Source organism: Arvicola amphibius, chromosome 5 (genome assembly GCF_903992535.2).
Source record: "Arvicola amphibius chromosome 5, mArvAmp1.2, whole genome shotgun sequence".
Classification (NCBI taxonomy): Eukaryota; Metazoa; Chordata; class Mammalia; order Rodentia; family Cricetidae; genus Arvicola; species Arvicola amphibius.
In genome coordinates this window covers 148,258,064-148,273,764 of record NC_052051.1, presented here as the reverse complement: position 1 = coordinate 148,273,764, position 15,701 = coordinate 148,258,064, and the positions used below count along the sequence as shown (strand labels likewise).

Sequence of the window (15,701 nt, the reverse complement as noted above, 5' to 3'; positions counted from 1 at the left end):
AAATTAGAACAGTGAAGAAGTTTCTGGCATAATCTACACCAAAGGTGACAGGACACAGATCACAGAAGTCGTCCTTCAAATTCGGAAATCCTACATCCTCAGATTCTGCATCCACTATTTCAGCTAATACCAAACTGAAAACATTCAGAAAAACATCTTCTCTATACTGACCTCTACTCATTCTCATGATTTTCCAAACAACACAGTATATCAGCCATTTACAAAGCATTCACTTGCATTAGGAACTATATGTCATTAGACAAGCTCTAAAGCACACGGGAGGGTGTGCCCGGGTTGTGTACTGCATGTTGCAGGGTCTGGCAGGTTTTGGTATCCTCGGCCAGTTCCCTGCTGATACTAAGGGACAATTGTAGATTCAAAGGAACTAGTAAAAAGGAGATTCGAGAACAGTTTGAATAAGCAAACAGGACTTGATAATTGCTCACAGAGAGAGAAGGGAGAAGAAGCGAGAAGACATCAGGCTACTCTACAAAGCAACAGTTAGAAGCACTGGTGAATCTGGGGGACAAGAAAACAGGAGACAGGACGAGAATGAGAATCTGGTTTTGTGTTGTGTTGGGCAATGCAACAACAGAACAACCAAAAGAAATGTCAGGTTGGTTAAACAACACCACTCAGGTGAGAAGACAGTGCTGGACATGGTAGATGATCACAGTGGTTAGCTTCTCAGTAACTTTAAAACAGAACATACCATGGACCTTGCATCAAATACTTGTGACTGATGCTCTGTCGCAAGACCTCCTTGTGGAAGAGCTGGAAGGAGAGGAAGACAACCATTGCTGAGATCGCCTCCACCGATATGTCATATGTAATATCTCTGAAGATGAGGAAACAGAGTAATCATCAGTCTGGAAGACGAAAGCGCGGCTCTTCCTACGTGAACTGCACATTTAAAGAGCCAAATCACATCTTCAAATTTTTCAGGTTATTAATAAAAAGCACTTAATATAAAAATTAACTCAAGTCAAATGGTGGTGGTACATGCCTTTAACCCAGCACTCAGGAGACAGAGGCAGGTAGAGTTCTATGAATTCAAGGTCAGCCTAATCTACAGAGCTAGTTCAAGAATAGCCAAGGTTACAAAAAAAAAAAAAAAAAAAAAAAAAAAAAAAACTTATCTCAAAAAACTAAAAGAAAAAAATTAAGTCAAACCAAAATATTAAACCCCTTCCCAACCATAAGTTCTTCTATTTAGACCTGGTACTGGTATCTCATTATTTTCCTACTTTCCAGTTCCCATATGGTAAGGAAGGCAGGGTTCTGCTCTGAAGATCTGCTTTAACCTCTGTGCTGTTCTCTAAGACACATCTAGACATAGCACACACAGAGAAACACACACACACACAATAAAGTATACTTACTTTTGTTAAGAACTAGACTAAGTTTCCTTCTCAGAAATTACAGAGTGGCTACAATTGCCTGTCACTCGAGTTCCTTGGGATCTAATGCTCTTGTCTGGCCTCGTGGGCAAGAAGGGAAGTGAAAGCAGACAAGAGAGAGGAGAAGTGAGAAGAACCTGAAGCCCTACCTGCCAAAGGAACCCCGGAAAGGTGTCAAACATCAGGGCAAAGGTCTCAAATCCCAACACAAGAGCTGTAATAATGGTGTCTGCTAGGAGCCACGGGTCTGATACCAAGGCAAGCATAGGACATTTGTAAGGCTGAGGGTCTCTCGACACAAGACTGGCATGGGCTGTAACACTAGAGGGCGCCACTTGACGCTGCTTCCACCTGCCTCATTGCCACCTGCTGATGTCAAACAGAGGGGCAGGGACCAAGGCTACTAGAGACCAGCATCTTAGCTTGCCTGCCCACCACCCAATCTGGGTAGGGCAGAAGAACCCTTAGGTAGCTCAGCTGTCACAGGAGAGGGCAAGAGTACCACTCCAAGTTTGATGCCAGTTTGGTCTACACAGAAAGTTCCAGGCCAGCCACGCTTATACAGCAAGACACTCTTTAAAATCTATTGCTGTTGAATTCTCATATTTTTGGTTGTGAGCCTAGCCTTTAATGCCTGCGCCATCTCTCCAGCCTTGAATTCTCTATGTAACCCAAGATAGCCTCCAGCTCTTAATCCTCCCACCTCTGCCCTCCCCGCCCCTCCTTTGAAGGAATTACAGGCTTGCCACCACCCCCAGTTGAAAGTATTTAACTAAAGATTATGACTACCAGTAGCTACTCACCTTATTAAGAAGAGAGTCCCTAACTCACCCTCCAAGACTCTCTGACTTGTAGCAGAGCACCCTAACTTCCTACAGCATCGCCTCTGTTCTTGCCCCTTTGCCTCCAGCTTGACGGGCCTACTTGGATACCTGAGCACGGGCCCAGCTCAGGACACCGCATCTGCTCTCTCCTGCTTAGGCTGCTCTCCCATCAGATGGGAGGCAACAGGGCTTCACCTCAGAGTACTGAAATTTCCATTTAAATACCCAGTGTATAAGAAACACACTGCACTCTGGGCGAACGCACTGCTGGATTCCTCTTTCTGCACTGAGTTTTACATCCAAGCATCTTGACGCACTCATTCTTATCCTCAGTCACAGCCTGCAGCTACAACTGATGTCCTGTTAGCACGCTATCCCTCGCACACAAAGCGAGCTGGCAATAAAGAATCATGGATTTGTTGGATTGTCATCCCTAGTATGCTCACAGCTACAGAGAAAAATTAGTATTATTTTGTGTTACCAAAACAAAATTTCACTGGACAAAAAATATCTCAAACTTTCAGCTTCCAAATCCTATTTCATAATCCAGCATTCTATATAAAAATTCACTGGACTCCTGGGACACAGCAACAGAACTAGTAGCAACAGCAAAAAATAATTATTCCATGAAGCAAGGCTGGGGCAAGGCAGTCCAAGCACTCATTTAATCCATTTTCTACCATAAATAGTACTAAAAATGACCAGAGCAGTGGCTCCCACCCTTTAACACAGCGCCTCATGCTGCAGTGGTCCAGAGCAGTGGCTCCCACCCTTTAACACAGCTCCTCATGCTGCAGTGACCAGAGCAGTGGCTCTACCCTTTAACACAGCGCCTCATGCTGCAGTGGTCCAGAACCAAGATTATCTCATTGCGTCTTCGTAACTTTAATTTTTCTACTGTTATGAATTGTGATGTAAATATCTGATATGCAATCCCTGTGAAAGGGTCATTCCACCACCAAACAAGTCATAACCCACAGGTTGAGAACCACTGCATCAGTTCTTCGGGTTTGGTTTTTTTGTTTTTGTTTTTGTTTTTTTTTTAACTTTGAATCAAAGTAACTCAACCAAATCTGAGTTTTGTCCACCTGGGGAAAAGTCTTTGTAGTAAACAGAAAAATCTTTAGAGCAGCCATTAAGGAAACAGGATTTAAGAATACATACAGCTAAAATGCACTACCTGCCAATTACTGCTGCTAGTCACCATGTTCCCCTACTCTTCCAAAGCTTTAAAGGATCCTCTGGGTTCATAATGGACAAAACTTGTCACTGGCCCCAAATATATTACTTTGCATCCACTAATAAATAAGTTGATCACACACCGGCTCTTTACTGGGCATCACAGATTGTTCTGCCACAATGTCTTGAAAACAGCAGTTTAACTGGATACAAAAAAATTAGCTAACGTAAGATTTCTTCTTTTGTTTTCCCACTCACTTTACTGGACACTTGAAGGACAGAACAGGATACTGGGGCACAAGACAGCAAGGGCTATTAGTAATGGGCCCAATTACAGGTACTTTCAACTGTGTCAAAAGAGAGATAACAAAAAACTATTTAGGAATATTACCCCAAAAAGTGTGATATTAATGAGCTGCTTATACTAGCTCCTTGGTATTAAGACCACACCTTGTGCTAAAGGTTAAAAAAAAAAAAATTAGCCAGGTGGTGGTGGTGCACCCTTTAATCCCAGCACTCAGGAGACAGAGGCAGATGGATCTCTGTGAGTTTGAGACCAGCCTGGTCTATAAGAGCTAGTTCCAGGACAGGCCCCAATGCTACAGAGAAACCCTGCCTCAAAAAGAAAAAAGAAAGGAAGGAAAGGAAAGGAAAAAGAAAAAACTCCACCACAACAAAATATGCTGTCAATTTAAACAATTAGCAGCTGCCAGTTTGGGGATAGATAAAATCGTATTTACCACTTTCTACTATCTTTAGATTGCAAGAAAAAACTTCTCTAATCAGTCAAGAGTAGTCCCAGCAGTGAAGAGAGAATTGTTGTGGGATAATCTTTTTGTATACTTTGAAGATGTTTCTCTGCCAAGACGCCTTCTGATGGTTTAATAAAGAGCTGAGCAACCAATAGCTAGGCAGGACAGGATAGGTGGGGCTTCCTGGAAGAGATAGGAATTCTGGGAAGAAGAAGCAGAATTCACCAGCCAGACATGGAGGAACTGGGATGCATGGTACTGAGCAGAGGTAACAAGCCATGTGGCAGAACATAGATTACTATAAATGGGCTAATTTAAGTTTAAGAGATGGTTGGGAACAAACCTAAGCTAAGGCCAAGCTCTGTGGCATTAATAATTAATACAAGTCTCTGTGTCATTATTTGGGAGCTGGCAGTACAAAGAAAGTCTGACTACAGGGATTCTTTTAATTTTTTTAATGATCTAGGCTCTTTGCCTTTACATTTAAATTTTAGCATCAAATTGCCTCCCCCAGTGTGTGTGTGTGTGTGTGTGTAAATATGTATGTAGATATCCTAATACAAGTTTGGCATGGTGACACATGCCTAAAAATCCACACTTGGAGAGAAAAGGGAGAGGAACTGCAAATTCAAACTAAGCATAAACTACACAGTGAGCTCAAAGCCTATCTTTAAAAAATGTAATTATTACAATAATCCTAATACAAATGTGGTTAACTAACTCTATAGATTAACCTGCAATCACTAGGCAATGTGAGCTCTGATGTCATTTCCTACTCTAGATAATGCTAAAAAGAAAAAAGGAAACTTGAGGTAATGTTAAATTTCTATAGTAACAAAATTTAAAATATTAATTGAGCTATTTTAAATGCCAAATCATTAGAGAAATGAGTCCAAGAGGCCAGTACTTGAAAGAAACCAAAATTCTACCATGCTGAGTAGAGTGATTTTTCAAAATTGAAAAATGTTTTATGCCAACAGATCTTTCTTGTTTTGAGTCCTTGTATAATCTTCAGAAGATTTTCATTACACAATTGCCAAAACAAAGTCAACTTTAGAGAGCCGTAGCGCTGCTTTGGCTGCCATAGTTTCCCAAGAACTTTCCACCATCTGGTCTGGAAATGTCCTACAGCAAACTACTGCTGGAGCAAGTAACTAATTTCATGTGCAAAAAAAGGAGACAGGAGCCATGACCTTGTGCTGCTCTGCTGGGGCAGAGTGGGACACTTGGACAAAGACAAAAGCCATCATGAAATGGTGTTAGTGTTGGCTAAGGGCAAAGTTAATGAGCACAGAAGGAAAAAACATGCTCCTTTGACTTACTGTTGGTCAGAAAAATGATGGTACTGTAAATGGAACATAAGTTTAATAAAAACAACTGACAAGTTCAAATGAACAAGACGAAAATGTAGAAATAGCTACTTAAGCCAACATGGATATTCTAAAAGGAGAGAATAAAAAGCAGTGTTATATATTTCAGACACTGGCATGGTGGTGATACTTTGTGCCAGGGATTAAACCTAGGGTCACCTCTCTTTTTAGGTGTGCACTCTACCATGAACTAAGTCTCCAGACCCTACAAAGCAGTCTCCTCAGGAGTCAGGTCTTACCTGCTTTCAGAACTGCCATCATTATTTTCACCAACTACCTTAGATGCCATCTCTGTCCCCCATAAAAATTTAGGGGGCAAGCCACAGAAACACAAGCATTTATTCTATAATTTTTAACAGTTTTTCAAAGAACTGGTACTATATATATATATGTAACTCCATTGAATGTTTAATCACCAATCATCTTGAAACAAGTTCAACACACATACAAGGTGATAGTAGCTGCCTTGGAGGCATCTGCTCCAAACATATCACTTGGGAAGCTGAGACAGGAATGAGGCACACAGTGAAACATGGTCTTACAGGAAACAACGGGGATAGGGTAAAGAGATCCCAACCTCACTGCTGACAGCATATGCACAGGGACGCCTCCTGCCCAGTGTCACTTCTATTTCTGACTTCTGGAACTGAGAAGAGTAATTTCCTGGAGAGTCTCATCTCTTTGATTTTTAATTGGCTCATAAAGTTCATATAGATTTATGGGCTATGATGATATTTTTTGACATGTTCATAATGTGTAATAATCAAATGATGACCATCTCCTCATTTATTATCTCCTAGAAACATTAAAAATTCTCTCTTCCTTGAGATGCTAAGGAATTCTAGGATATATCACTGTATGTTTTCACTCCTTAACCTATCCTTCTTCACTCTTCCTGCCCCCTCCCTCCTAGCCTCTGGTAATTACTATTCTCAATTTTTTTAACAGTTATTTACTATATATTCAGTGTTCTGCCTGAATGTATGCCTGTACACTAGAAGAGGGCACCAGATCTCATTTATAGATAGTTGTGAGCCACCATGTGCCTGCTGGGAAATGAACTCAGGACCTCTAGAAGAGCAGTCGGTGCTCTTAGCCTCTGAGCCATCTCTCCAGCCCCACTACTCTCTAATTCTATAAGAGCAATTTAAGAATAATAATTTAAACAGTGAAAAAGATACAGCACGGGAGAACTGGAAGGAGGTAGAAGGAAAGAGACAGTCCTTTGAACAGACACAACAGACACAACAAATAAAAAGTTCAGTGAATTAAGAAACCATATATATTCCCATTAATACAAATAAAAAATAAAATCCTTGGGTATAAACCTAACAAAATATGTATTATGAAAAAGAACCATGGTTGGGTGTTGGGTTTGGCTGACTACAATAATTAAAACCAAAAAAAGCAAAATTGTAGGTAAGAGGAAACTATTGACTAATGAACAATCAGCTCTATAATCTTAAACAATGCTTATAATGTCTTAAATTCCTAATCCATCCAGAAAGTCGTGCTATATTTTAATACGTAGCACTTGAAATTTAATTGCTGACCTGCTTAAGTCAATTCCTGCTCTCTACTGAAACCGGCTTTGGAGAGTGAGGTACTGGATTTTACAATCTAAACAATTACGTTCAAACCTCCTTATTCCAAAGCAGAGTTAAGAGGAAAAGCCCTACACTTCTACTGTTGTATCTTAAGCTGGAATCTGAAACAACTGAAGTTCAATCCTCTAACGTTCGTGTCTTTCAAACAACATAGCTTTTCTAGCCATAATTTCCCAGACCTGCTATAATCAGTCTAAAGCACCCTTGATTCTACAAATACATAGTTCAGTTCTGAGATGTCCCTATCCAGATCCCTTTAGCTTCTTCAAAGGCCTCACCTAACCACTGAGAATCACTATGTCTCTATTACAGCTTGGATATGAAGTGTCTCCACAGGTCCACCCCTAGCCAAGGAGCCAATGACACCTAATTGATGGTGGGAGAAGAAAAGTCAGTTCTTTTCAGTAGTGTTACACTTGGTATATACCTCACTCCAGGGCAGCCACATGGTCTAGGAGCAGCTGGCCAGCACAAACTAGACTTCATGGGTTTTGCTTTTGTTCTTTAATTCTTATTAGTAGTAGTAAAAGAAGGGGAAACCTGGATTGGTAGAGAGGTGGATAGGACCTAGGGACAGTTGGAAGAGGAAAATGAATATGATCAAAGGATATTATACGAAATTCCCAAAGAATAAATGAAAACCTTTTTTAAAAGATTGATTTCTAAGCTATTTTATTAACATAATTAAGCCACTAGTTCTTGAAGTGTTATGACAAACTTGCTGATAAAATGTTCATCCTTAGTGAAAACATTTTTTAAAAATTCTAACATTCACTGCAGTGAACTTTTACAAAGTTTATCTCAATGTTCAGCTGATGCCCCAGGATCTCGGGCTGGGGCCTTGTGAGTACTAGGAACACACTCTCCCACTGAGCTATTTCCCTAGTCCTCCTTTTAGTTTTTATTTTGAGAGAACTCAGTAAATTCTTCAGGCAAGTCATAAACTTGAGATCCTCCTGCTTCAGCCCCCTGATGAGGAACTGGACTGCCAGGCTTACCTTGAGCCTGTTCCTAATAAAGAATCATTTACTAGTTTACACAAACCAGGTACTGTAATGTACACCTGTAATCATCAGGCGTTGAGGGCAAGTGGTTCAGAACTTTACGGTCATCCTCAGCTACACCGTAAGTTCGAGTTAGAGAACACAAGAGCTGTTGGGGGAAGGGGATAAGTTTAAATTATAAACATCTAAATAAATATGTGCCTTATATGCACACACATAAATCAAGTATGTTATTTGTGGTAATCACTTTGTTTTCAATTTTAACAGAATGATTTAGTAGCGTCTCATAAGGAAAGATTTAAGCTAGTTTGAAATTACTCTACATGGCTACTAAAATTAGATTTCTAATGATTCTCCTGCTAATTCAGCACAGGTAAGCCAAGAGCAACTGCAAAGCACTACAGCGAGTGATGATGCTCAGGAGCCGAGAGCTCTTCCCGTTTCCATGTTAACATCCACCTTAACTTACAAGCTGGTCTCGGATGCTGCAGTGCGGTTGGGGTAGATCAAACACTTACAGAGCAGTTGCTTTCACATGGCAACTGTAACCAAGACAAACTTTCTTCTAAGATGGAGTTCCAAGGACATTAAATCATAAGAAATTGTTTCAGCAGCTGGTTAGAGCTGAGTATACATAACACAAGACATCTGGCTGCCTGTGCATTTTCAGTTCATTTAAAAAGTATAAACACATTAAAACACTGCCTGTTCGATAGACTGCAACACTGTCTGCTCCTCTGACAGCTGCTCCATTCACATAGTCACAGCCCATTTATTACTAACATATTTACTACCTTCCCTCTCAGTACCTTCAACACAACATGTGATCAATAAAGGCCAAAAGACCACATACATTCAACTGCTGGTACTTTGCAATGAAAACAAATGTTATTAAAGGCCTAATTTTTTGCTTGTTTCAGACTGAGTCTCACTATGTATCCTAGGCTGGTCTGGAACTCATTATGTAGCTCAGGCTGTCCATTAATTCACCATCTTCCTGCCTTAGCGTCCCAAGTGCTAGGGCTATACGCATATGTCACCAGACCTGGTTAAAGTATAATTTTAAAAATTAAATCAGAAACATAAAAAACATTTAGCTTAACACAGTTAGAAAAGAGTAGGCAAAATATGGATTCTCTACGCCATCTGTGTATATATATAACAGACGTCTAACTACAGTGGCTTAAACAAGACAGGAATTTGTTTTTCTCTTGTAAGAAGAAATGAGAGACACTGAGCACTCCTGGCAATCTTGTAATATTATTAATAGCTCCTGTTCCTAGGACAAGTGACACTATTACCCATAGTTCAGTACGGTATGAGCATTGCCTTCATATTCCAAGTAGGAAGAGGGCAGACTACAAAATAAAGGACTTGAAATGTGTATGCTCTGTGAGGTGACAGCACCTGCTTATGTATCTCAGCAAGGGCCCAAACCATGTGATATGGCTACAAAGAGTTACCGACATATCTGGAAACAGTAAACTGGGCATACACTGCCATCCTAAGCAATATTAAAATTCTATTCAAAACAAAGAGAGAAATGGCAGCCATATGAACAATTCTGCGTATCACAATGCATTTTGGTGGGATGCTATCCCCCATGTCCTTCCCCAGGTGGTTAGTCTACTTGTCTCAGCTCACCTTCTAGGCTGCAGAGTGAACATCAAAGCACGACAGTGCATCTCACTTCTCCATCTCTAACAAAAGTATGGATTCATGTACAACATCCCCAGGAGCCTATTGGCTCACAAATACTTGTCTTTTCTTTCCGAACTAGAAGCAAACAGCCTGTTTCTGACCACATCCCTCTGTGTTTTGATACTTTACGGTGATAAAGTATCACCTTTATCTAAAGAACATCTTTATCTAAAAACTAATTCCTTGCAGGGTAGCGGTAGAGCACGCTTTTAATTCCAGCACTTGGGAGGCAGAAGCAGGAGGATGGATGTCTGTGGATTAGAGGCCAGCCTGGTCTACAAAATGAGTTCCAGGACAGCCTGTTACACAGAGAAACCCTGTCTCAAAAGAAAAAGGGAGGGAGGGAGGGAGGGAGGGAGAGAGGGAGGGAGGCAGGCAGGCAGGCAGGCAGGCAGGCACCTAATTCCCACCTAATTCCATTACATGGCTGGATACATAGGACAGCTGGCAGAGTGCATGCCTAGCATGCCTTGTTCAGTTGCCAGCACCACGCAAATTGGGTGTGATGGCACAGACATATAGTCTCAGCACTCAAGACAGAAGCAAGAAGAAATGTTCAAAGTCAGAACTGGAGAGATGACTCAGCAGTTAAGAGGGCTGGCTGGCTGTTCTTCCAGAAAATTCAGGTTCAGTATTTAGCATCCACTTTGGCTGCTCACAACCTTCTAGAACTCCAGCTCCAGGGGTCCAACATCCTCTTCCAGTCTTCTCAGGCAAGGCACACACATGGTACATAGACATACATGCAGGCAAAACACGCATACATATAAAATAAAAATCTAAGTTTTTTTTTTTTTTTTTTTTAAATAAAGTTCAAGGTCATCTTCAGCTACACAATGAGTTCAAGAACAGTCTGGAATATAAGAGACCCTGTCTAATAAATGGATATAATTCCTTTAAAATATGTTCTCTGGGACCAGAGAGACGGATCAGGTGAAGGTAGTTAGCACTAAGCCTATTGGCCTGAGTTCAGTCCTCAAGACCGCATGGCAGGAGAGAACTTACTCCCAATTTTCCTTTGACTTCCACACATGTGGTACGGCACAAGCATGCCCACGTACATGGATGCATGAGCATGTGCATGCACACACACACAATAAATAAGTAGATATGCATATTTTAAAATGTAATAAATTATACATTCTCATCCTAGCTACTCTAACAGATGAGTTAGTTTCAAAAGACTGAAATTTGACACTAGCAAGGCCAACATAACAAATTTTGTCTTAGCTGGGTAGTGGTGGCAGTGGTGGCAATGCACACCTTTAATGCCAGTACTGGGAGGCAGAGACAGGTGGAACTCTGAGTTTGAGGCTGGCCTGGTCTACAGAGTGACTTCCAGGAATGCCAGAGCTTCATGGAGAAATTGTCTCAAAAACAAAACAAATAACAACAACAAAAGATTTTGCCTCTAACATCAATCAATTTTGTAAATTCTCAAAAGTAATAAAATTGGTTCTTCAGGGATACTAGAACGTCATAGCTATTACAAAGATTCACGGCCTTACAAATGGCTGTATTACATAAGTAGGTAGTCAGCATATGAAGGAAGGCAATGATAAAAGAAATGTCTAACAAGGATTCTAGACGAGTTTCAGTTATGAAGGGGGTGATAAGCAGAGGATCAGAACAAATGGACATCTTTATACACATCGGAACGCACCAAGCTGCAGTGCTCAGAACCCAGTTACAGTAACGTAAACAAATACGGGTCTATTTCTGTCACATGAGAAGTCCAGGGTGAGGGAACGGGAATGGCTGTTGTTGACTTTGGTTCAACAGTTCAATGACATCAAAGCAAAATTTCTATGAGACAACTGGCTCATGGTGCCAGCATGGGCACGCAACTCCAAAGACCTTGTCGGTATTCCAGGATACAGGAAAAAGCTGTCAGAAGGAAAACCATACACTTCTTCATCGAGTAAGTTACCCATGAAGAACGTTACTCGGGAGTCTCCCTGGAGGACCTCCCCAACAGCATCTCAAGGAACACACCTAGCTTCAAAGAACTCTGAAAAGAAATCTGTCCTCTCTAAAACAGCCCCAAAACAAAGCCAAGGGGGAAAGAGAATGCTCTGTGGTCAGTTTGCTTTCCCAACCACACAGACTGGATTCAATCGGCTCCCCTCAGATTGTTTACAGAGACCTTTGAGATCTCTTCTTACATAGCTAATGTAATTCTGGGCCTGCCACTTGTTAGCAGTTCTGAAGGACTTAGTCGTTCTTCCTTAACATGAAATTCATGATTGACGGTGGTGTAGTTTGAATGAGAATAACCCCCAAAGCCTCATATATATATAGATATATATAGATATATATAGATATATATCTCTGAATGATCTGAATGCTTTGTCCCCTGTTCTTGGAACTGTTTGGGAAGGGTTAGAAGGTGTGGTCTTTTTGGAAGAGACGTGTTGCTGGCAGCAAGCTTTGAGTTTTCAAAAGCCTACACCACCCAGTTAGCTCTCTCTCTCTACCTCGTGGTTGTTGTCTCAATATGTGAGCTTCCGGCTCCTGCTCCAGCACCATGCCTGCTTGCCCGTTCCCACACCCTGCCAGGATGGTCCGACACTCTACTAACCTCTGGAACCATGACCCCAAAAGTACATGCTTTCTTTCCCAATATACTGCCTTGCTTGTGGTGTTTTGTCACATCAATAGAAAAATAAGCAAGACAGGTGGAAACAGTCTACACATTACCAGGAAGAGATAAAAATAATGGCATAGGTATATAATCTTTATATAACTCACAAGCTCTTCAACATGGGGCTTGGGAAAATAGTTAGCAGGTCCTGAATTAGGGTCCTCAGCACCCACCTCAAATCCTAGTGTGATGGCACATGCCTGCAACCAACCCCAGTGCTGGTACAGATCCCTGGGGCTTGCTGGCCAAGCCAGTATAGCCAAGACAAAGATGTTCAGTTTCCTTAAAAGACTCTGTCTCAGAAAATAAGGAGAGCTAGGCATAGTGATGTACACCTCTAATTTCAGTACTGAGGAGGTTGAGGCAAGTATATCTCTGTGAGTTTTGAGTCTACACAGTGAGTTCTAAGCTGACCAGAGCTACATGGTGAGGCCCTGTCTCAAGAAAGAAAAAAGAAAGGGGGAAGGAAGAGTGACTGAGGAAGTCACCCTGACCTACTGACCTCTGAACATCACACACACACACACACACACACACACACACACTCCTCTTCCGCACACTCAGCTATCATTTTCATTATACAATGAAGATGAAGCCTGGCTTAGGCAGAACTTACAAGAGTGGAGTATCAGTGATTAACTGCACCAAGCTGCAGAGCAATTCTTCCAAAAGATCTTCAGAGTTAGAACCTGGTAAGATACATAAAACTTTGTTTTGACAAGGTAGACAATAGCTAAAATTACTTAGATGGAAAGTTTGCATTTCTAATAAGTAAAAAACTTATTTTATTATTACATATATTCAAACACTACTTTGCCCTCTGAATAAAATCCAGAGTCAGCACCTAATACAACCTTAATAACACAAGTTACAATGATTTTTCCTTCTGTATTATTGTATGTTCATGCCACAGCACATGTGTGTACGTCAGCGGACAACTCCATGGCTTTGGTTTTCTCCTTCGACCTCTAGCTGAGTCTCAGGGTCATCAGGCATGTGTGCTCAAGCAGTTTTACTTGTTCAACTGCCCTATTTCTTGTTTGTTTTGTTTTTTGTTTTGCTTTGCTTTTTTTGTTTTTCAAGACAGGGTTTGTCTGTGTAGCTTTGGAGCCTAAAACCAAAGACACATAGGACTAGACTAATACAAAAATATATATACAAGCCCCAAATAGCAAGTCTTTAACCCTAACAAGACAGTTCACTAAAAGTATGCTTGTGGAGCAAAGGCAGGGTCCGTGACAAATGACAGAGTATCACTGAAAATCAACACGTAAAATCTGTGTAGCTAAATACAGTGCTGACCGCCTTTAATCCCAGCACTTGGGAAGCAGAGACAGGCAGACCTCTGGGAGTTCAAGGCCAGCATGGTCTACAAAATGAGTTCCAGGGCAGTCAGGACTTCAAAGAGAGACAACATTGTCATTCTCATCAGTCAACATCATATCAGAGACTAACTCCATAAGAGAGAAGGTAGGGGTACACACCTGCAATTCCAGCATTGCAGAGGCTGAGGCAGGAGAAAAGGGCTAGACTACGGTACATGCGATGGCAAGACCTCGCTCAAATACTTCTATGTGGAGGGGAGTTTACCATCTATAAGCACACCAACTTTAACAATTATCAGACCACTTACATGGTCTTTCAGTGTGACAGCCATCTTGATAGAGCTGATAATATACTGGGAAAATTTTTATTTTTATATTTTCTCTAGATCAAACATCCCAATTGTACAGCAAAAAAAAAAAAATGTTTTTCAGGCTTGGTTAAGAGTGGTTAATGCGGGCTGGAGAGATGGCTCAGAGGTTAAGAACACTGGCTGCTCTTCCAGAGGTCCTGAGTTCAATTTCCAGTAACCACATGGTGGCTCACAACCATCTATAATGAGATCTGGTGCCCTCTTCTGGCCTGCAGCATACATGCAGACAGAATACTGAATACATAATTAATAAAAAAAAAAAAAACTTAAAAAAAAAGAGTGGTCAATGCAGGGGCAGAGGACAACATTTAGCTACAAAATAAACTCTATCTCTAAGTGTGTCAGTCAGCCTAGTCACCAATAAGTAATAACAAATAAGATGACACTGTTAAGAGAGACAATGTGTACAGCTTTTAGAACTGTGCACAGCTTTTAGGACAAAGCACAAAACAAGTGCTGATTATGGTCTTAGTCTCTAAGAAGATGAGCATTTATTCTGTTCTCAGGTTAGAACTCCACGGAAAGGCATTTTTTAAAAATGATATTTTAAATTATGCATGTGTGTCTGTGTTTATGCACAAAAGTACAGGTGGCTGTGGAGGCCAGAAGAGGCTTTGGATTCCCTGAAGCAGGGGTGACAAGGCAGGTGTGAGTCACCTGGTGAAGGCCTTCGGCACTCAACGTGGGTCCTCTGCTGCGGAATGCTACTTTATCTGTGTAAAGTTGTGTTACCTTTGTTTCTGCCGCCTTTGTTAATGACATAAAGACGTATTACATTTGCCTGTGCTGCATTTGCTTAATTACGTAGAGATGTGTTGTATTTGTTCACCTTGCCTGCCTAAGGCACCTTGGTCTAATTAAAAAAAAAATATGAATGGCCAGCAGGACAATGGTGGTACATGCCTTTAATCCCAGAATTTGGGAGGCAGAAGCAGGCAGATCTCTGTGAGTTAGAGGCCAGGTCTACACAGTGAGTTCCAAGACAGTCAGGACTACACAGTAAAAATGCTGTCTTGAAAAACCAAAAAACCTGAACAGTCGATAGTCAGGAGAGGGGTAGGTGGGGCTGGTGGGCAGAAAGAATAAGGAGGAGGAGAATTCTAGTCTGGAGAGGAGGAAAGAACGAGGGAAAAAGACAGGGACTTGCCCAGGGCCAGGAGTCAGATAGCCACCAGCCAGCCAGACATGAGAAGCAGTGAAAGAAAGACATACAGAAGGAAAAAAGATAAAAAGTCCAGAAGCAAAATGTAGATGACAAGAAACAGGTTAAGTTCTAAGGGCTAGTGGCCGAGCATTCCTTACTTTCATAACTAATAAGTCTCTAGGTCATGACTTGGGAGCTGGTTGGTAGCTCAAAAGAAAAAGCCTGGTACAGTCCTCTACAAGAGCAGTGCCCACACTTAACCACTGAGCTACGTCTCCAGCCCCCATGGGCAGGGGGGAGAAGGGAAGGGGCTCTTTTTACCAAGTACAACTATGCATTATGTTGTATTACAGATATCAAAATGTGAAGATTAGCAAAAT

At 41.3% G+C, this 15,701-nt stretch overlaps 1 protein-coding gene across 5 annotated transcripts in view; it reads right to left on the bottom strand.

The window, feature by feature from the left end:
• Positions 1 to 15,701, bottom strand: part of Dym (dymeclin) — a 267,246-nt gene that overhangs the window by 206,547 nt on the left and 44,998 nt on the right. For all 5 annotated transcript variants that reach the window (XM_038330159.1, XM_038330164.1, XM_038330163.1 and 2 more), the window contains 2 exons: positions 13,098 to 13,170; positions 713 to 838 (listed from right to left, as the gene is read on the bottom strand). In XM_038330159.1, coding sequence (XP_038186087.1) covers positions 713 to 838; positions 13,098 to 13,170 — 199 coding nt within the window. The remainder of the gene's footprint in view (positions 1 to 712; positions 839 to 13,097; positions 13,171 to 15,701) is intronic.